The sequence below is a fragment of the Nerophis ophidion genome, unplaced genomic scaffold (genome assembly GCF_033978795.1).
Source record: "Nerophis ophidion isolate RoL-2023_Sa unplaced genomic scaffold, RoL_Noph_v1.0 HiC_scaffold_232, whole genome shotgun sequence".
Classification (NCBI taxonomy): Eukaryota; Metazoa; Chordata; class Actinopteri; order Syngnathiformes; family Syngnathidae; genus Nerophis; species Nerophis ophidion.
In genome coordinates, this window is record NW_026907154.1 from 45,001 (window position 1) to 64,856 (window position 19,856).

At 44.6% G+C, this 19,856-nt stretch overlaps 3 protein-coding genes across 6 annotated transcripts in view; 1 reads left to right on the forward strand and 2 right to left on the reverse strand.

Annotated features, from left to right (window-relative positions):
• LOC133547888 (F-box only protein 3-like) overlaps positions 1 to 2,246 on the reverse strand; it is a 7,017-nt gene extending 4,771 nt beyond the window's left edge. The window contains exons 1-3 of the mRNA XM_061893372.1: positions 2,051 to 2,246; positions 255 to 344; positions 29 to 192 (exon numbers count right to left, since the gene is read on the reverse strand). Coding sequence (XP_061749356.1) covers positions 29 to 192; positions 255 to 344; positions 2,051 to 2,118 — 322 coding nt within the window. The 5' untranslated portion in view covers positions 2,119 to 2,246. The remainder of the gene's footprint in view (positions 1 to 28; positions 193 to 254; positions 345 to 2,050) is intronic.
• A 3,554-nt stretch (positions 2,247 to 5,800) lies between these two features.
• LOC133547885 (prothrombin-like) lies at positions 5,801 to 10,416 on the forward strand. Its single transcript, XM_061893369.1, has 15 exons — positions 5,801 to 5,937; positions 6,115 to 6,195; positions 6,264 to 6,343; positions 6,421 to 6,445; positions 6,699 to 6,764; positions 6,836 to 6,944; positions 7,013 to 7,149; positions 7,255 to 7,551; positions 7,620 to 7,736; positions 7,814 to 7,940; positions 8,046 to 8,213; positions 8,286 to 8,459; positions 8,565 to 8,743; positions 8,828 to 8,898; positions 8,972 to 10,416. The coding sequence occupies exons 1-15, from the start codon at positions 5,877 to 5,879 to the stop codon at positions 9,119 to 9,121; spliced, it is 1,842 nt and encodes a 613-aa protein (XP_061749353.1). The 5' UTR covers positions 5,801 to 5,876; the 3' UTR covers positions 9,122 to 10,416.
• The window catches only part of LOC133547884 (zinc finger protein ZFMSA12A-like), a 31,935-nt gene continuing 21,197 nt past the window's right edge, over positions 9,119 to 19,856 (reverse strand). For all 4 annotated transcript variants that reach the window (XM_061893368.1, XM_061893367.1, XM_061893365.1 and 1 more), the window contains exons 8-10: positions 11,252 to 11,756; positions 10,721 to 11,176; positions 9,119 to 10,649 (exon numbers count right to left, since the gene is read on the reverse strand). In XM_061893368.1, the coding sequence (XP_061749352.1) occupies positions 10,450 to 10,649; positions 10,721 to 11,176; positions 11,252 to 11,756 (1,161 nt within the window). In that variant the 3' untranslated portion in view covers positions 9,119 to 10,449. The remainder of the gene's footprint in view (positions 10,650 to 10,720; positions 11,177 to 11,251; positions 11,757 to 19,856) is intronic.

Genomic DNA, 19,856 nt, shown 5'->3' on the forward strand with positions numbered 1-19,856 from the left:
GTATCCTTCAAAAGTGAGGTGACAGGACCTTTAAGTGAGGCGATCATGCGTGGACATCTCTGCCGCAGACAGCCGGTCAGCTGTTCCCACGCTCTCTTCAGCACAGGGTAGTACTGGATGTAGCGGCCCAGGTCAGCGTAATATTCTTTGAAGAGGTCGTACCAAGACAGTCCTTTCTGCAGGCGCTCATTGCTGAACACATCAAGACGAGTTCAGAAAAAGACTACACAAGTTGGGGATTAAGATGGTCTTACTCTGTCAGCAGCCAGTGCTTCAAGCACAGCGACCTCCACAAAGGGTTGTGTTTGGACAAGGCATTCAGTCTCCTGTTGGCCAAACTCACACTGCAACACACACACATCCAGCTGCTCTTTCACTTGGGACTAACTACAATATTATAGCTCATAGAATTACGTGTGTGTGCGTGTGCGTGTGTTTGTGTGTGTGTGTACATACTGTGCAGGGCAAAAGTTTGGACACACCTTCTCATTCACAACACAACTGAGGGTCCCAACACCATTGATAAAGCAAGAACATTACACTCATCAACCCTGAAAAGGCCCACCTGTGAAGTGAAAAGCATTTCAGGTGACAACCTCTTGAAGCTCATGGAGAGAATGCCAAGAGTGTGCAAAGCAGTAATCAGAGCAAATGGTGGCTGTTTTGAAGAAACTACAGTATAAAACATGTTTTCAGTTATTTGACCTTTTTCTGTTAAGTACATAACTCAACTTGTGTTTATTCATAATTTTGATGTGACAATCTACAATGTAAATAGTCATGAACATAAAGAAAACACATTGAATGAGGAGAAAGTGTGTCCAAACTTTTGGCCTGTACTGTACGTAAAGTGGGGCAAACAAGTATTTAGTCAGCCAGCGATTGTGCAAGTTCTCCCACTTCAAATGATGACAGAGGTGTGTCATTTTCATCATAGGTACACTTCAACTGGGAGAGACAGAATGTGGGGAAAAATCCAGGAATTCACATTGTAGGAATTTTAAAGAATTTATTTGTAAATGATGGTGGAAAATAAGTATTTGGTCAAGCATTCAAAGCTCTCACTGATGGAAGGAGGTTTTGGCTCCAAATCTCAGGATACATGGCCCCATTCATTCTTTCCTTAACACGGATCAATCGTCCTGTCCCCTTAGCAGAAAAACAGCCCCAAAGCATGATGTTTCCACCCCCATGCTTCACAGTAGGTGTGGTGTTCTTGGGTTGCAACTCAGTATTCTTCTTCCTCCAAACACCAGCAGTTGAGTTTATACCAAAAAGGATACATGGATGATACAGCAGAGGATTGGGAGAATGTCATGTGGTCAGATGAAACCAAAATAGAACTTTTTGGTATAAACTCAACTCGTCGTGTTAGCGCCTTGCATGGCAGCTCCCTCCATCAGTGTGTGAATGTGGAAGTAGTGTCAAAGCGCTTTGAGTACCTAGACAAGTGCTATACAAGTACAACCCATTTATCATTTATCTATTCATATTTAATAATAATTGATCAGATTTATATCGCGCTTTTCTATTATTAGATACTGAAAGTGCTCACAGAGAAGTGGGAAGCCATCATTCATTCACACAATGGTGGTGGTAAGCTACATCTGTGGCCACAGCTGCCCTGGGCTAGAATGACAGAAGTGAGGCTGCCAGTTTGCATCTCAGACCGCCACCAATCATTCATTCATCAGTCATTCACCAGTGTGAGCGACACCGGGGAACAAGGGTGAAGTGTCCTGCCCAAGGACACAACGGCAGCCATTTGGATGTCAATAGGTGGGAAGCGAACCTGCAACCCTCAGGTTTCTGGCACGGCCGCTCTACCCACTACGCCATGTGACTTCATATTAAAATGTGACATATTTCCAGGAGCAGAGAATTAAAAGATGTCATTGTTAGTGTGTAGCAAAGTTGTTGTTGTTGTGGTTAGCTGCCTAGCACTTGTTAGCCTGCACGCCATCTACGTCAGCAACTATCCAACTATCTATGTATTGTATGTGTGTGTGTGTGTGTGTGTGTGTGTGTGTGTGAGCAGAAGGAGACTCACTGGACAAGATCCTTCAAGTCGAGAAAAGAGAAAATGTGCAGCAGAGGATCAGAAGGTAGAAGATCCATCAGGAAGTCCTCGTCTCAACCTGCTTCTTCCTCGTCTTCTTCTTTCACTGCACTCCGCTAATCATTGCCAGACCACTATCGCCCCCAGGTGGACAATCAGCAAACTACACCCTCAAGGCGACATGTTGACCTGCTGGCTGCTGAACAAGAACATTTATACATCACCACCACCACTTCAGCTAAGATAAGGTTTGTCAGCATCACCACCACTACTTGCAAAGTTAGTCAGCTAAGATAAGGTTTGTCAGCATCACCACCACTACTTGCAAAGTTAGTCAGCTAAGATAAGGTTTGTCAGCATCACCACCACCACTTCAGCTAAGATAAGGTTTGTCAGCATCACCACCACTACTTGCAAAGTTAGTCAGCTAAGATAAGGTTTGTCAGCATCACCACCACCACTTCAGCTAAGATAAGGTTTGTCAGCATCACCACCACTACTTGCAAAGTTAGTCAGCAAAGATAAGGTTTGTCAGCATCACCACCACTACTTGCAAAGTTAGTCAGCTAAGATAAGGTTTGTCAGCATCACCACCAGTACTTGCAAAGTTAGTCGGCTGGACTTTGACTTACTTCCATGTAGCTGAGCTGCAGGAGAAAGTATCCCCAGCAAATGTAACAAACTACACAGCAACAGTAACACGTATTTATTTAATCATGACTTGCATGAAGCTGCAGAGCCCAATTGAACAAGATTTCTATCTATGGGCTCACCTGAATGGATGTTCATGTTAAATGAGAGTGTAGAGATGGGTGATGGCTGAGGTTTGGAGGTGTGTGTCAAGTTATGAAGAGGGCGTTACTTTAAACCACTTGGGTGTTGTTGTTTATTAAACACATACATTTGTGTAAATACAACCCCGAACAGGACAAGCAATAGGAAATGAATGGATGGATGGCTAAGGACACACATTATTGTGGCTTTTCTGGATGTTCTTTTAATCACTAAAGGAAAAATGTAATTACCGGAAATAATCCCTCTGCCATTTTCAAGTACCTTATTTTTTGGACTGCAAGGCGCACTTAAAATCCTTACATTTTCTCAAAACTCGACAGTGCGCCTCATAACCCGCTGCGCCTAAAGAACGGAATAATTTTGGTTGTGCTTACTGACCTTGAAGCTCGTTTATTTGGTAATGATGAGTGTGACCGGTAGATGGCAGTCACACATAAGAGATATATGTAGACTGCAATATGACTCAAGTAAACAACACCAACATTTATATGGTCCATTGAAAATTAGAACATCACACACGGCGCTCATAAACATATCAAAATGTTTCAGTAGTACTTTAGTAAGCTATGAAGCCACACCCCTTGATGGATTGTACTGTAATTCAACATAGGAGTATTATTCTGCTGTGTGTGTGTGAATAAGGTAAGACATATTATCTGGTGGGGTTTTTCACAATATTATGCAAAAACAACTTTTCATACCTTCTGGTACCTGCTGATGTGTATTTGGGATCTGCATGAGTCCTGAATATTTGCACATCTGCCTTTGTAGTCCGTGCCATAGTTGATAAGCTTCTTCTTTTTCTCGATCTTCTTGTTATGTGACATTCATCCTCCACTCTTGCCATTTCTAATACAAAGTAGTGTCAAGTTCTTACTTCTATCTGTCAGTAAACTCCCCATGAAAGCACTAAAACATACCGGTGTAGTGACTTTACATTATTCACCCAAGGAACTTCACTTATTAGAGAGTTCCAGTCACGGGACACATTTCGGGTGTTGTTGTTGCACGAGTGAGCCTCGGATGAGGAGATGCTGCTCCGGTATTGAAGTAATTGAATTTTTACATTGCGCACCCCATAAAAATAGTATATGTTCTTGTGGCAGGACTTAGTTATTCATGCATGATTCACCTCAATGCCTCAAGATTTTCTTCTGCGTTTAAGAAAGTATACAGTACATAACCAGGATGTCCAACGTGTGGCCCAGTGGACATTTCCAGCCGGCAGCTATGTGTTTATGTTAGAATGATTGGAGCTACTGCGTAACCACCACTGGTATGCCAATGTTTAGTCACTGACGACTGAATGAACCGCAGTGCAGTAGTTTGCTTTTAGTGCTCTCTCCTCTCTCTATCAATATTTGCTCCTCTTTGATGCTTGGACAATTGCGATGGAGTTGTTCTAGTTCAAGAGGGACAGCATGTCTTTTGCTCCTCGCAAACAACGCCATTACATTTGTTCTTTTCAAACTTGAATTTATGTACATGGATTTACACAAAACTAACTCCATCCAGGGCAGCACGGTGGTTCAGGGGTTAGCGCATGTGCCTCACAACACGAAGGTCCTGACTAGTTTGATTGGCAACACTAAAGGGTTCCCAGTGTGTGAATGTTGTCTATCTGTGTTGGCCCTGCGATGAGGTGGCCACTTGTCCAGGGTGTACCCTGCCTTCTGCCCGGATGCTGCTGAGATAGGCTCCAGCGACCCCAAAAAAGGGACAAGCGGTATAAAAATGGATGGATTAATTTATCCATCCATTTTCTACACCCTGGACAAGTCAACACCTCATCACAGGGCCAACACAGAGACACACTTGTGTTGTCAATCAACCCATCCCCCTTTGGAGGTGGGAGGGGCCTATCCCCAGGTGCATGTCTTTGGAGGTGGGAGGGGCCTATCCCCAGGTGCATGTCTTTGGAGGTGGGAGGGGCCTATCCCCAGGTGCATGTCTTTGGAGGTGGGAGGGGCCTATCCCCAGGTGCATGTCTTTGGAGGCGGGAGGAAGCCGGAGTAGAACCCACGCAGTCACGGGGAGAACATGCAAACTCCACACAGAAAGATCCCGAGCTGGGGGATCGAAACCAGTACCTTGGTATTGTGAGGCACATGCACTAACCCCTTTTCCACCGTGCTGCCTCAAAACAAAATCTTCCAAAATTTAGAAAGTCCTCAAGTTAAAATGATTTTAAAACAAGTCTTGAAATTTGGCCATTTATCTACAATTCAGTGAAAACATACAAATATTGGAGATTGTGACTATGGGCATATTCCACATACAGTGCATGCGGAAAGTATTCATAATGCTTCACTTTTTCCACATTTTGTACTGCTCTATTGCAAAAATGTCATACATTATTGTCTGTATGAGCTTCAAGCACACCTGTGAAAACCATTTTAGGTGAGTGAGTACCTCTTGAAGCTCACAGAGAGAATGCACAGAGTGTGCAAAGCAGTAATCAAGGCAAAGGGGGGCTATTTTGAAGAAACTAGAGGATAAAACATGTTTTCAGTTATTTACTGTACATAACACTAATTGATAGTTTTGATGTGACAATCTACAATGTAAATAGTCATGAAAATAAAGAAAAGACTTTGACTGAGAAGGTGTGTGCAAACTGTGCTGTATAAATGGTGAACAGACATCTTTGTATCTCAACACAAAGTTGTCTGGAACAGTTCTTAAATCTGGTATTCTGTCCTAACCTTGTGTCTCACTAAACCTTCTTAATTCTAACACACAACAGAAGAAGTATTTCAGACTCACCTGTCGCACAGTAACTCTCGACTGGGACAATAAAGCATACAGATTACTCGTTTTGATGAACGTGACAGGTTAAAAAAAAAGATGACATTAAGCAAGCAGGTGGTATCGAGCTGGTTGAGTAATGGTAAACATGTGGCTGAGTCATACTTTGACCTTGCGGTCAATATTCCCACCCATCAGATGACTCCAGGGTCTACAGAGAATTGACAGAAGCCGACTAGACTTGGTTTTGAAGTTTTGCTTGGAGGTCCAGATCATGGCCGGACCCACATCTTTTCTTCTTCTGTTGCTTTTGCAGGGCTGTCTGACAGAACACGGTATTTGATCCTTGCTTCTTTTGTTATATACAAACAGTCAAAGTGAAAATCATGTGTACCCACAAGTACAGTTGAAATGCATGGCATTAATACTAACTTCAAAGCAGGTAGTCAAAATAGTAGGACCATCTTTCAGGACAAGCAGATTGCGTGTTGTAAAGTTTGTTTTTTGTGCAGTTTTTCTTGACAGCCCGCTGGCCTCAGAAGTTTTGGTTCGTGGCAGGCGAGCCAATCAGGTGTTTGAAGAGCTAAAACCAGGTAAGCACTGACTCCCCAGTATGGAAGACGCAACACCAGTCAACATGGGTTTGTGTAATTGTTCTTAGGGAACCTAGAAAGAGAGTGTATGGAGGAAATGTGTGATCACGAAGAGGCCAGAGAGGTGTTCGAACAGCCGGACAAAACAGTACGAGCACAATGATTTTCATCTGCTGGTTGGGAGAGATACTCAAAGCCTAACGACATATCTTGGTGTCCTTTCAGCAAACCTTTTGGCTGAAATATCAGGGTGAGTAAATAAGCTCCTTTTGCAATGACACCAGGAAGAAGCAGCTAGCACAGCTGCACCATGGGGTTTAAGTTTGGTCGCCTTTCATTGAAATCTGCATTTAGTAGCTTTGTAGATTCAAGTTCTTGGTCTCTTCCAGAAGTTTAATCAAACATGAACAAAGTCCAGAGCGGTTGACCCTCACAAGTACACAAACCGGCTGTGTGTGTGTGTGTGTGTGTGTGTGTGCGTGTGTGTTTGTGCGAGCATGCAGACTGCAAAGGAACCACCCTGGAACGGACACCGAGCAACATCACCATGGTCAGAGAATGTACAGAAGGTAAAATCTGATGTAATGTAACATAAAAAGGAGTGAACCTGATCAATCCCTGAGTATGTGTCTGTGTTCAGGTCTGTGTATTTCTGGCAAAGGAGTCAACTATGAGGGAGGGATCCACATCACTAAATCAGGGAGACTCTGTCAGAGTTGGAGTCAGGGCTTTCCACATCCCATAATAAAGTAAGAGCAAACACACCCTCATTGGGAGAGTTGATGGCCGCATGTTGTAAAAAACCTATTGTCCTCAGAGAGTTCAACGCTTCAGAACCGGGCAGCATCCTCAAGGAGAACTTCTGTCGAAACCCAGACGGCCAAGCGGAAGGACCCTGGTGTTTCACTCAGGACCCGGCCGTCCAGAAAGAGACTTGCAGAGTTCCGATATGTGGCAAGTCTGACATCAGAACACAGACCCATTTGGATTTTCTTTCAGTCTGTGGTGATGTCTGTAGCTGTCATGGCAATGCGTAACTGTTTTTTTTTTCCTTGAAAGGGGAACTCTTTGTTCCAACCACTGCGGCCCCTGCACCAAAAAGGGATGTGAGTGAGTGTTTAACTGACAATGGAGTTGACTACATTGGCGACCTGGCGGTCACCCTGCGGGGCCACACCTGCTTGCCTTGGTCAATGCCGGAAGTCAAGATCATGAGCAAGAACAAGGAGTTCTTACCAGAAGTCAGTCTGCAGGGAAACACATGTCGTAACCCGGACAACGACCCCGAGGGCCCGTGGTGCTATGTGCGGCAGTCTGGGAACGTGACAGTAGATTACTGCGACCTACAGCTGTGTGGTAAATACCACACCAGTGTAACCATTACAGGACACAAATGGGGGCTCTCACCTGTGTGTCACCTGCAGATGACCAGCTGCTTGGGGGAGACTTAGCAATTGAGTCTGATGGCCGTGAGCGCTCTGTACTGGCACCTGCCAGGAAGGCCTTCTTCAACCCTCGCTCCTTTGGACAAGGAGAGACTGGTAAGACCCCGATGAACATGAAGATAGTGTAGTTGCATGCTGTCAAAACCAACGCTGCTGAGCTTGTTGTGTGGCAGTGTGTGGAGAGCGCCCCCAGTTTGAAAAGCTTAAAAAGGAGGACAACAACGAGAAGGAGCTGCTGGAATCGTACAGAGCTCAGCGCATTGTTGGGGGCAACGATGCCGAGGTGGCCTCTGCGCCATGGTAAGCACACAGGAACTATCACAGTTACCTATGTCCAAGCTGCTGTTAATAATGAGGATCCTACAGTTAAGTCTTTGCCCCATCAAACGTGACTACGTCCACCAGGCAGGTGATGCTGTACAAACGAAGCCCGCAAGAGTTGCTGTGCGGCGCCAGCTTAATCAGCGATCAGTGGATCCTCACAGCCGCTCACTGTATCCTCTACCCGCCCTGGAACAAGAACTTCACCACCCATGACATCATCGTGCGCTTAGGGAAACACAACAGGGCTAAGTAAGAAAAGATCCTCTCTTGCCACCACGTTTGTGGGCGACACGCCAGCAATTCACCTGTTTTGCTCTTTAGGTTTGAACGCAACATTGAGAAGATTGTGGCAATTGACAAAATCATTGTCCACCCAAAGTACAACTGGAGGGAGAATCTGAACCGAGACATCGCGCTGCTCCACCTGAGGCGGCCCATTGTCTTCACAAACCAGATCCACCCAGTCTGCCTACCCAACAAGAAGGTGGCTAAGCTGTGAGTCTACACACATTCTTCTGAGTGACATTTGGTCTTGCCACACCACATGAACGGCTTTCAACTGTTTTTGACATGAGGTATGACTTTTCATATTGCCAACAGACTGATGAATGCAGGGTTTAAAGGTCGAGTGACTGGCTGGGGAAACCTAAGGGAAGTCTGGGGCTCGTCTTCCAGAGCTTTACCCACCGTCCTTCAGCAGATCCATCTGCCCATCGCAGACCAGAGCACTTGCAAAAGCTCCACATCGATTAGGATCACTGACAACATGTTCTGCGCTGGTAAAGTTTTTTTTTCTGTTGCACTCTACTTCCTTTCCTTTGGAATCAGAAGATGTCCTCAATTTACGCTGAACCTACTAATAGGTTATAAACCCGACGACCCCGAGCGAGGTGATGCTTGTGAGGGAGACAGTGGTGGACCCTTTGTGATGAAGGTGACAAGAACATCGTATTCATGGACTCTTCCAATTATTTGCTGGTGTTTGAATTTTGTTTTTGTTTTTGCAGCATCCAGAAGAGAACCGCTGGTACCAGATTGGCATTGTGTCATGGGGGGAGGGTTGCGACCGCGATGGGAAGTACGGCTTCTTCACACACGTTTTCAGGATGAGCAGGTGGATGAGGAAAGTCATTGAAAACTCGGAAGATGACGAGTAGACTGTTATGGAAATTTACGTTAATAAAGTTTGTTTGATTGACAAATGACATTGAGTGACAGACAGCAGTAGACAAATACAATATCCTGGGCAACACTGTCAACACAACATTTCGGTTAAAACCTGACTGTATAAATGTCCTTCAGAAATGCCGATGTTAACACTGGCAAACGTTAATCGCAGTAACTTAACTAAAAGACAGGGGTGTAAAGGTATGTGTATTTGCATTGAACCGTTTCGGTACAGGGGTGTACCAAACAAGTTTCTAAGCTAAAATCTGAACAAGCTGCTTTGCTTCTTCCGCCTCTTTGTCAGCACCCAGCATTGTCCCACCCACACAACCATCTGATTGGTTACATACAAAGCGATAACAGCCAATCAGCAGTGCGTTTTCAAAGTGCATGGAGTCAATGTTTCAGCGTCGAGTAGGTGAGCATAAGCATAAGGCAGCGTATTCTCCCCAAATTATAATAAACACTACTAGTAACATCACTATGAGCCCGTTGACGTTCTAGAACCTTAAACTGCAGCTCAGCTCGCACGCAGTCCTGGCTTGAGGTGAAGGCTAATTAGCTTTTAGCGTAACGTTAGCTCATTTTGCTGTGTGTGTGTGTGTGTGCATGCGTGTAATGTGCGTGCGTGTGTGTGTGTGTGTGTGTGTGTGCGCGTGCGGGTGTTTGTTAGGGGCAGCAAAGCCGTGTCTGTGTGTTATTTCACTTGAACTCCATGGTGTTCAGAGAAGAATAGTGTCTCCTATTGCTATTGTACTATTTTTCAGCTATAGTTACATGAATCATTAGTAATGTAGCAGCCTAGTTTTGAATGGCAGGGTGCCTGCTATCACATGTTGACAAAATATAACATTTACATAATAAAAATCAACTACAGGCTTCCCAAATGCTGTAATAAATCAAGCATGATGAGTTGACTTGAAACTGTTAATGTTGCACTTTTTATACGTAGAAGAAAGGTTTTGTCATTTTATTTAATCTGAGCAGCAATTTGAGGCAGTTTAATGTGGATTAACGTGGGCAGAATTATCATAGTGTTCCCAATGTTAAAAGGATAAAGCCATTGTTTACAAATTTGGTAAATAAATAACCAAAACATGTATATTTTGCTGTTTTCTTACTGTACTGAAAATGAACCGAACCGTGACCTCTAAACCGAGGTACGTACTGAACCAACATTTTTGTGTACCGTTACACCCCTACTAAAAGGTCATCTTTAGTTGCAGTTTTTGTCCAAAAAGATAGAGAGTAATCAAAAGGGGTCCACAAAAAGTTGTGGAAGCCGCACATTGTTCAAAAGTATAAAAAGGTGTCAAAGTTAATCCGCTGCCTCCGGTTCTCCGCCATCTGTCCTGTGTGTCAACAGGTGTCTGTTAAGGTGAGTCTTGCGAGTGTAGCTCTTGGGACAGGAAAGGCAGGCATATGGACGTTTGTTGCTGTGGCACAACATGTGCTTGTTCAGGTCGAACTTCCTCCGTAAACATTTTCCACATTCGGGACAGGAGAAAGGCTTCTCACCTAGAATCGGAGCAGAGCAAACACACCATTGTCAAGCTTCACCATCTGGGACATGAAAGACTAGAAATTACCGGTGTGGATGCGCCGATGTTCACTCAGGTGACAAGAGTTGGAGAAGGACTTCCCACACTCCTGGCAGGAGAAAGGCCGTTCCCCCGTGTGAATACGCATGTGTTTTTGCAGGTCGCCTCCGGACGGCCAGCCCTTGCCACAAACCGTGCACACGTACGGGCGCTCTCCAGTGTGCCGCCGCACGTGAACATTGAGGCCAGCGAGCGCAGTGAAGTCTTTGGGACAGTAAGGGCAGCGATATGGCCGCTCGCCACTGTGCGTCCTCAGGTGGCCCTCCAGCCCATCGCGTGTCTTGAAGCATTTGCCGCATTGAGGGCACAGGAAGCGACTGTCTGTCATGTGACTTGTCCGGTGGGACTGGAGGCCGGTGAGCGAGCCGTATGTCTTGTCGCACTGGTCACACTGGAACGAGCGGGTCCTGTGGGAGCGCTGGTGGATACGCAGCAGAGTCACGCCTGCAGACAATTGCACATAAGTTTACTAGAGCACGGATGTCCCCCACCAAGGCATGGTCACAGGGTTAGGGTTACCTGAAAAAGTCTGGTCACAGAAGCGACAGGGAAAGCACGGCTCAGCACCCTCCACTGTGTGTGTCTGCAGATGTCGCAGCAGTTGCGACTGTGAGCTAAACACCTGCGAGCAGAGATTACAGGTGAGGTCAGGCAGCCGGTGCTGCAGGCTGTGCGCGTCTCTCTCTTTAGCCGAGCCAAACACTTTGCCGCACTGGCTGCAGCTGATCCCGCCATTTTCCTGGTGTGTCTGCTTGTGATTGGTCAGACTGGACAGGTGAAGGAACTCCTTGTCACATTGGCCACATGGAAAGATGGGTCGGGCTCTGTGGCTGCGCTGGTGGAGCAGCAGCTCAGCCTTGGATAGGAACTCATCCTTGCACTGAAAGCAAGGGTGCTTTCCAGTGGGGCGGCACGCTTCAAGGCGTGTCTCCTCATGGGCAGCAGGTATATTGTCCTGATGAGCGGCTGCGCTCCTGGTTAAGGTGTGGCCACAGGACTTGCTGGTTCGCAGGTGACGCAGAACCTGCAGGCAAAGTCAAGTCAATTAGAATTCTATCGTGCCAACTGACAACAGAAGTTATTCAAAGGCACTTTACGTACACATGGAGCAGATATACAACCATGCTCTTCATACATCAAAGAGAAGCGACCGAGCCCCACTCAAACAAGCACTTGGTGACCGAAGGAAGGAGAGACTTCCTGTGGTGAGAAAATGGATTGTTCACAGGTACTACTAGAAGAGGCGCCAATCTTTGGGCACATCGCAAGTGGATCTGAATCCAATTCTCGGGGCGACAATTCCATTCAGAATCGATTCTTGATTCGACATGATTATCAGGTATCATTTTTCCAGATGGCGCCGCTGAAGTGGCTGCCGGTTGAAGGAGCTCTGCCCTCATCAAGAACACTAAAAGGAGGATTTGTGATCTTGATGTTTCCCTGTTCATGTCATGTGTTTTTTTGCTTTTTGCTTTGGGCCCCTACTGGACTGCACAACAAAGTGTGGCACCTTCATGGCTTTTTGGTGATTTTCTGTCAACTTTTTAATCTGCCTGGTGAAGACTTATGGCTATGGCCATGTTTGCACTGGGGATCAGCTGCTGGCTTTCTGCCAAACCAGTGTCGTCATGGAGAGACTGAAGGAGATGCGGAGGAAGAGACGGGGCTGCGGAGTTGGCGTTGAGCCTACTCGGTGGCCTAGTGCTTAGAGTGTCCGCCCTGAGATCGGTAGGTTAGGAGTTAAAGTCACACTAAAGACAATAACATGGGAGCCATTACCTCCTGCTTGGCACTCAGCATCAAGGGTTGGAATTGGGGGTTCAATCACCAACAATGATTCCCAGGCGTGGCTACCGCCGCTGCTCACTGCTCTCCTCATCTCCCAGGGGGTGAACAAGGGTATGGCACACATTTTACCACACCTAGTGTGTGTGTGTGACAATCATTGCTACTTTAACTTGAGCGTGTATCAGACATTCTCGCTCATCCTTGCTGCCGAGAGCTAGTGGGCAGCCTAGGATGCAGTCGGCGCTCTTGGTTACTTGGTTGGGAGTGTTCCTGCTGCCCCCCACGCCAGCATTGCAGAGGACAACAATGTTTGGATGTTAAAAGTGTGTTATTGTGGTTTGTCTGTGCATGGTGCAACTGTACGTGCACAGCAGGTAGTAGTTATTGCCAAACATTTGTTTTATTTCTGTGGCTGCATGTAAGAATGGCAGCAGTAAAGTGGCAGCTTCATCAGCTTGAGAGCACAGATCTTTCATCACATCCGTGCTCTTTTAATGTCTTTTACATCCTTGGTTTTTTCATCTTCTTTTAGCATAGCTCGGTTGGTAGGGTGGCCGCGCCAGCACTTTGAGGGTTGCAGGTTCAATTCCCACTTCTGCCAACCTAGTCATGGCCGTTGTGTCCTTGGGCAAGACACTTGACCCACCTGCTCCCAGTGCCACCCACACTGCTTTAAATGTAACTTAGATATTGGGTGTCACTATGTAAAGCGCTTTGAGGCACATGAGAAAAGCGCTATATAAATATAATTTTTCATTTCATTTCATTTCATTTTTATTTATCTCATTCATTGATGTGCATTTAGAACGATAAATAATTATATCACAATTATACAATTATACAATTTAAATTCACACAATTCCTGAGAAGGAGCAAGATAAAGAAAATCTTATAATTTCCTGCCCCCTTTGACATAAAACATTATCTTACTTCATGAATATCCTTTAAGCCGACACATATATCCAAATGTGATGAAACAATCAAAAACAAAAAACACAAGAAAAACACAACAAGTGCAAAACTTCATAAAGTATAAACCAAACCAAGAAAATAATAGTAATAATATAATATACACCTCACGGAATGATACAGAGCAAATACCAAACCAGACAAAAAATAAGTAAAATAATAAATAAAAAACAAAATGTAAACACTTATGTCTGTCCATATGATCTTATCGTTCTATCTTTATATATTTTTTTCGATTGGAATATATTTTTACAGTTTTTTATCTCGTTGTAAAGAGAATTCCACAATTTTACCCCCACCACTGATGTACACATTTGCTTTAAAGTTGTCCTTGAATATTGTTGTTTGAAATGACCTTTTCTTCTATGCTCCTCATTCTCAGAAGTGATGACAAACATGTCTTGTAAATTTGCTGGTAATGTTTTATTTCTAGCCTTAAACATGACACACAATGTCTGTAGCTTTACTAGCTCCTGTAGTTTCAATAGTCCAGAGTTAATAAATAAAATGTTAGTGTGTTCTAAGTAATCTACTTTATGAATAATCCTTATAGCTCTTTTCTGTAATTGATACAATGCCTTTATGTTACTCTTATATGTGTTCCCCCACACTTCCACACAATATAAGTGCACAATACAATATGCGCATTGCTCTATAATCTAACATATATTTTACCTTGTTTAATATAAAAATACTCTTAGACATCTTTTTTCGTACATGTGCAATATGAGATTTCCATGTCAGACCGTCATCCAGTATCACTCCTAAAAATCTAAGTTCAGAAACCCTTTCAATATCAATTCCATCTATCGACAGTTTGATGGTGTCCTCTCTTTTCCTCTTACCAAAAATCATAAACTTTGTTTTTTTTACATTTAATGATAATTTGTTGACATCAAACCATCTCTTAAGTTTAATCATTTCCTGTTCAATAAGTATCAATAACGCTTTTAAGTCATGTCCCGAACTATAAAAGTTGGTGTCGTCCGCAAATAAAACAAATTTCAATGACTTTGATACCTCACATATATCGTTAATTCACTTCACACTTCACTTCACTTTTTTTAACCTGATTTTTGGTGGACGTTTGTGTATCTGCACATTGTGGGATGAATAAAGTACATCCTATCTAGAAACTTTTCAAAACAGGTTGCAGAATGCAAATTCTCCTCCTGGTTGCTGACATAAGCATGGAGATGGCGTAAAAACCTGTTTTTGGAAATCGATTCTTGACAAAATACATTTTTAGTGCTGCTGAATGCCAATTGGCCAGCCATGGGCAGGGGATCGATACACGTACTGTACAAAAACAGCAAAGCTTGAGCTGTGACGTCTTCACGTCTGTCCAAATATCTGAGACGAAATAGAAAAAAGGACATTTGTAGTGACGAATATTTTAGTTTTTATATGTTGTTATTCATTATGTTACGCCATCATGCCTTTTCGCGGTTTTTTTTTCTTTCTTTCATTTGTACCATGTGCCACGGGCCTATAAGCTTGGACACCATTGCTTTACGTGTTTCACCAGGAAGGCAGAGTCTCTCACAGCCAGCTCAAGGTTGCACGCATCTGGAGGTTTTGTGCACAGCAGGGGCCTTACAAACACTCCGGGCTTGTGGAAGCCAAACTCCACTCTCTCCAACTTTGTCACCGCTTGTATTTTCTAACTGAATAAATGCATGACCGAATGATGAAATGTTGACTTTTAAAGCTTAGCTGGAGTCGGCAAGTACAGCAAGAAAAAGGCTGAATGGGTGACGGCATCCCTCCGCCACGTCTTATTCACGGACATAAGCAAGTGTGTTTTGAAGCAGGGTCACCATGCTCAATTATCCTTTGTGTCTCAGCGAGGGAGAACTGCAATTATTTCTTTGAAACAAGTTTTATACTATCCACAAATGTTAAATGCAACTGGACTTTTCTTTTTTGCTGAAGAATCCTCTATGCACTAAAAGAAGACTATGTCCAACTAAGAGGGAGGACATATCTGTTGGTCAATTGAATGCTCTGACACCATTGGCCAGGGCAGTGTTTGCCTCTTTTGCCATGAGGAGAGCCCAAGAACCAGGGCGTAGACTCATGTGGAGTAGAGCTGGTCAAGGTATTGGGCTTGGCTCCAAAATAGTGTGGGGGTCAGCAGCAAGTATTCCAAATGCTGTGGGAGAGTCAGCCCCAGCGATCAGAGTATCAGTGTCAGAAGCATCTTAAAAATGATGGTGTCCATTTGCAGCTCGGCTTTGCGGAGCTTGTGTAACCTGTAATCTAACTTTTGCAGAGAGACGGGTGCAGTCAAGATAAGCCAAGGCAAAAGTTGAGTGCATCTGAGGCCACTGAGTTTGAAATATTTCAAGTTTTAAGAGTTTAACTAAGCTGTGTCCTCTCATCTCTGATATATCTACGGTTTTAACCGTGAGGAAAGTTAACCATATGGCCCAGTAGCCCTTCTGTTTTTTTTTATTTGAACAGTTTGTTGTATTTATTTTTCCTTTGTATAATTTAGTGGTTTTCTAAAGAACATGGGATTGTTTCGCAAAAGTATGCGAAGAACAGAGAAGCGACGGTTATCGCTAAGCTAACCACTAAGCTATCTGAAACATAAAGGAGCCAGATGTGATGACGTATCCACTTCCGTCTTTCGCCGAGCACACGCATGTCGTACACGCAAAAATCTCAACCAGGATGCATTTCCGTTTGGACTGAAGTCTCATTTAAAAAAGATCAAATATCAATCAGATTCTGGCTACCTCTTGATGTGGTCTGAATCTGATGCGAAAAGCGCAGAATTTAAGCACTTTGAGGAGTTAGGTTGGCAACAAAATATTCCATCTGTGTCACTAGAGGGCAAAACAATCAGATTTTCTGTGCAGTGTAAACTTAGTTACAAGTAACCAGCGATAGCTCCAAAAAGTGCCCTCATCCCCACATTTAATGAGGTGATTCTTTGGCGTACCACCAGATGGAAGCCATGCACCGCTACGGTTTGTCAATCACAGGGCTAGAAGAATAGCAAACTTCTGCTAAATAGCAGAGGTCCGGGATCCCTAAAATATGATGTCATCTATTATTGGGCATCTGCAGGTTTCTTTGTCTTTAGCTAAATTTAGTGACAGACTGGTTTTGGCAATGTTTGGTTTCCAACAATATTCGCAATATTGTTGCTATGGAAGATACAGCCTACGAGAGATTGATTAACACAGTTTATTGATAGCATTCAGCAAAGTTTCCACAACCACACACTTCTCGGAGAATACTGCTCGTAAAAAAAACAACTTGTACAGGTTATTTATGTATTTCACTCTGCTTTGAAAACACTTCCTGTCAGGAATATGCTTTGTATGAGCACATTGCCTCCAGCCGTGACATCACTTAGTCCGCAGGATTACACTTAGTCGGCAGGATTACACTTAGTCGGCAGGATTACACTTAGTCGGCAGGATTACACTTAGTCCGCAGGATTACACTTAGTCCGCAGGATTACACTTAGTCCGCAGGATTACACTTAGTCCGCAGGATTAAACTTAGTCCGCAGGATTACACTTAGTCCGCAGGATTACACTTAGTCCGCAGGATTACACTTAGTCCGCAGGATTACACTTAGTCCGCAGGATTACACTTAGTCCGCAGGATTACACTTAGTCCGCAGGATTACACTTAGTCCGCAGGATTACACTTAGTCCGCAGGATTACACTTAGTCCGCAGGATTACACTTAGTCCGCAGGATTACACTTAGTCCGCAGGATTACACTTAGTCCGCGGGATTACACTTAGTCCGCGGGATTACACTTAGTCCGCGGGATTACACTTAGTCCGCGGGATTACACTTAGTCCGCGGGATTACACTTAGTCGGCAGGATTACACTTAGTCGGCAGGATTACATTTAGTCGGCAGGATTACACTTAGTCCGCAGGATTACACTTAGTCCGCAGGATTACACTTAGTCCGCAGGATTACACTTAGTCCGCAGGATTACACTTAGTCCGCAGGATTACACTTAGTCCGCAGGATTACACTTAGTCCGCAGGATTACACTTAGTCCGCAGGATTACACTTAGTCCGCAGGATTACACTTAGTCCGCAGGATTACACTTAGTCCGCAGGATTACACTTAGTCGGCAGGATTACACTTAGTCCGCAGGATTACACTTAGTCGGCAGGATTACACTTAGTCCGCAGGATTACACTTAGTCCGCAGGATTACACTTAGTCCGCAGGATTACACTTAGTCCGCAGTATTACACTTAGTCCGCAGGATTACACTTAGTCCGCAGGATTACACTTAGTCCGCAGGATTACACTTAGTCCGCGGGATTACACTTAGTCGGCAGGATTACACTTAGTCCGCAGGATTACACTTAGTCCGCAGGATTACACTTAGTCCGCTGGATTACACTTAGTCCGCAGGATTACACTTAGTCCGCAGGATTACACTTAGTCCGCAGGATTACACTTAGTCCGCAGGATTACACTTAGTCCGCAGGATGCAAGCCAAAGTAGCACATCAGCACAAAACTTCACAAACAGCTAACAAAGACTTAGAGATGATTCAGTGTTATTATTATTATTTCAGTGGGTTTATTTTCAACGTGTGTTCAGTACAACAACAAAGATGGGTTTGCAGAGTGACACTTTGTTTACAGCATCAACAGGAAACAATTACTTGGTGGACGGAAGCATCAAAGAATGTGGTCTGTTTTGAAGGCTGACAAATGGCTGTGTTGTGACTCAGAGGCTGAAGCTGTTTTTTTTCAATTGACATGTCTGCAAAACTGTGAAAAATGGTTATTTATTAATGTTATATTTTATATCAAATGTCTTGGTTTTTCCTCCCTCTGAAAACCCTATGAAATGTTTAACAAGCCATATTTGTGATGAGGGCATTTTCTACACGAAGGAGTGGAGTGGACACCAACGCACTAAAGGGGCTCTCTACCTTACGCTATGAAGTGAGGGGGAACTAAAGGGGCTCTCTACCTTACGCTATGAAGTGAGGAGGAACTAAAGGGGCTCTCTACCTTACGCTATGAAGTGAGGGGGAACTAAAGGGGCTCTCTACCTTACGCTATGAAGTGAGGGGGAACTAAAGGGGCTCTCTACCTTACGCTATGAAGTGAGGAGGAACTAAAGGGGCTCTCTACCTTACGCTATGAAGTGAGGGGGAACTAAAGGGGCTCTCTACCTTACGCTATGAAGTGAGGGGGAACTAAAGGGGCTCTCTACCTTACGCTATGAAGTGAGGAGGAACTAAAGGGGCTCTCTACCTTACGCTATGAAGTGAGGGGGAACTAAAGGGGCTCTCTACCTTACGCTATGAAGTGAGGGGGAACTAAAGGGGCTCTCTACCTTACGCTATGAAGTGAGGAGGAACTAAAGGGGCTCTCTACCTTACGCTATGAAGTGAGGGGGAACTAAAGGGGCTCTCTACCTTACGCTATGAAGTGAGGAGGAACTAAAGGGGCTCTCTACCTTACGCTATGAAGTGAGGGGGAACTAAAGGGGCTCTCTACCTTACGCTATGAAGTGAGGGGGAACTAAAGGGGCTCTCTACCTTACGCTATGAAGTGAGGAGGAACTAAAGGGGCTCTCTACCTTACGCTATGAAGTGAGGGGGAACTAAAGGGGCTCTCTACCTTACGCTATGAAGTGAGGGGGAACTAAAGGGGCTCTCTACCTCACGCTATGAAGTGAGGGGGAACTAAAGGGGCTCTCTACCTTACGCTATGAAGTGAGGGGGAACTAAAGGGGCTCTCTACCTTACGCTATGAAGTGAGGGGGAACTAAAGGGGCTCTCTACCTTACGCTATGAAGTGAGGGGGAACTAAAGGGGCTCTCTACCTTACGCTATGAAGTGAGGAGGAACTAAAGGGGCTCTCTACCTTACGCTATGAAGTGAGGGGGAACTAAAGGGGCTCTCTACCTTACGCTATGAAGTGAGGGGGAACTAAAGGGGCTCTCTACCTTACGCTATGAAGTGAGGGGGAACTAAAGGGGCTCTCTACCTTACGCTATGAAGTGAGGAGGAACTAAAGGGGCTCTCTACCTTACGCTATGAAGTGAGGGGGAACTAAAGGGGCTCTCTACCTTACGCTATGAAGTGAGGGGGAACTAAAGGGGCTCTCTACCTTACGCTATGAAGTGAGGGGGAACTAAAGGGGCTCTCTACCTTACGCTATGAAGTGAGGGGGAACTAAAGGGGCTCTCTACCTTACGCTATGAAGTGAGGAGGAACTAAAGGGGCTCTCTACCTTACGCTATGAAGTGAGGGGGAACTAAAGGGGCTCTCTACCTTACGCTATGAAGTGAGGAGGAACTAAAGGGGCTCTCTACCTTACGCTATGAAGTGAGGGGGAACTAAAGGGGCTCTCTAC

What these genes read in the sequence shown, in the direction of transcription:
- LOC133547885 (XM_061893369.1), top strand. Translation starts at nt 5,877, where the DNA reads ATGGCCGGACCCACATCTTTTCTTCTTCTGTTGCTTTTGCAGGGCTGT. An exon ending in GGTCAGAGAATGTACAGAAG is followed by an intron (nt 6,765 to 6,835) that starts GTAAAATCTGAT and finishes GTCTGTGTTCAG; the next exon opens with GTCTGTGTATTTCTGGCAAA. An exon ending in CTGCGACCTACAGCTGTGTG is followed by an intron (nt 7,552 to 7,619) that starts GTAAATACCACA and finishes TGTCACCTGCAG; the next exon opens with ATGACCAGCTGCTTGGGGGA.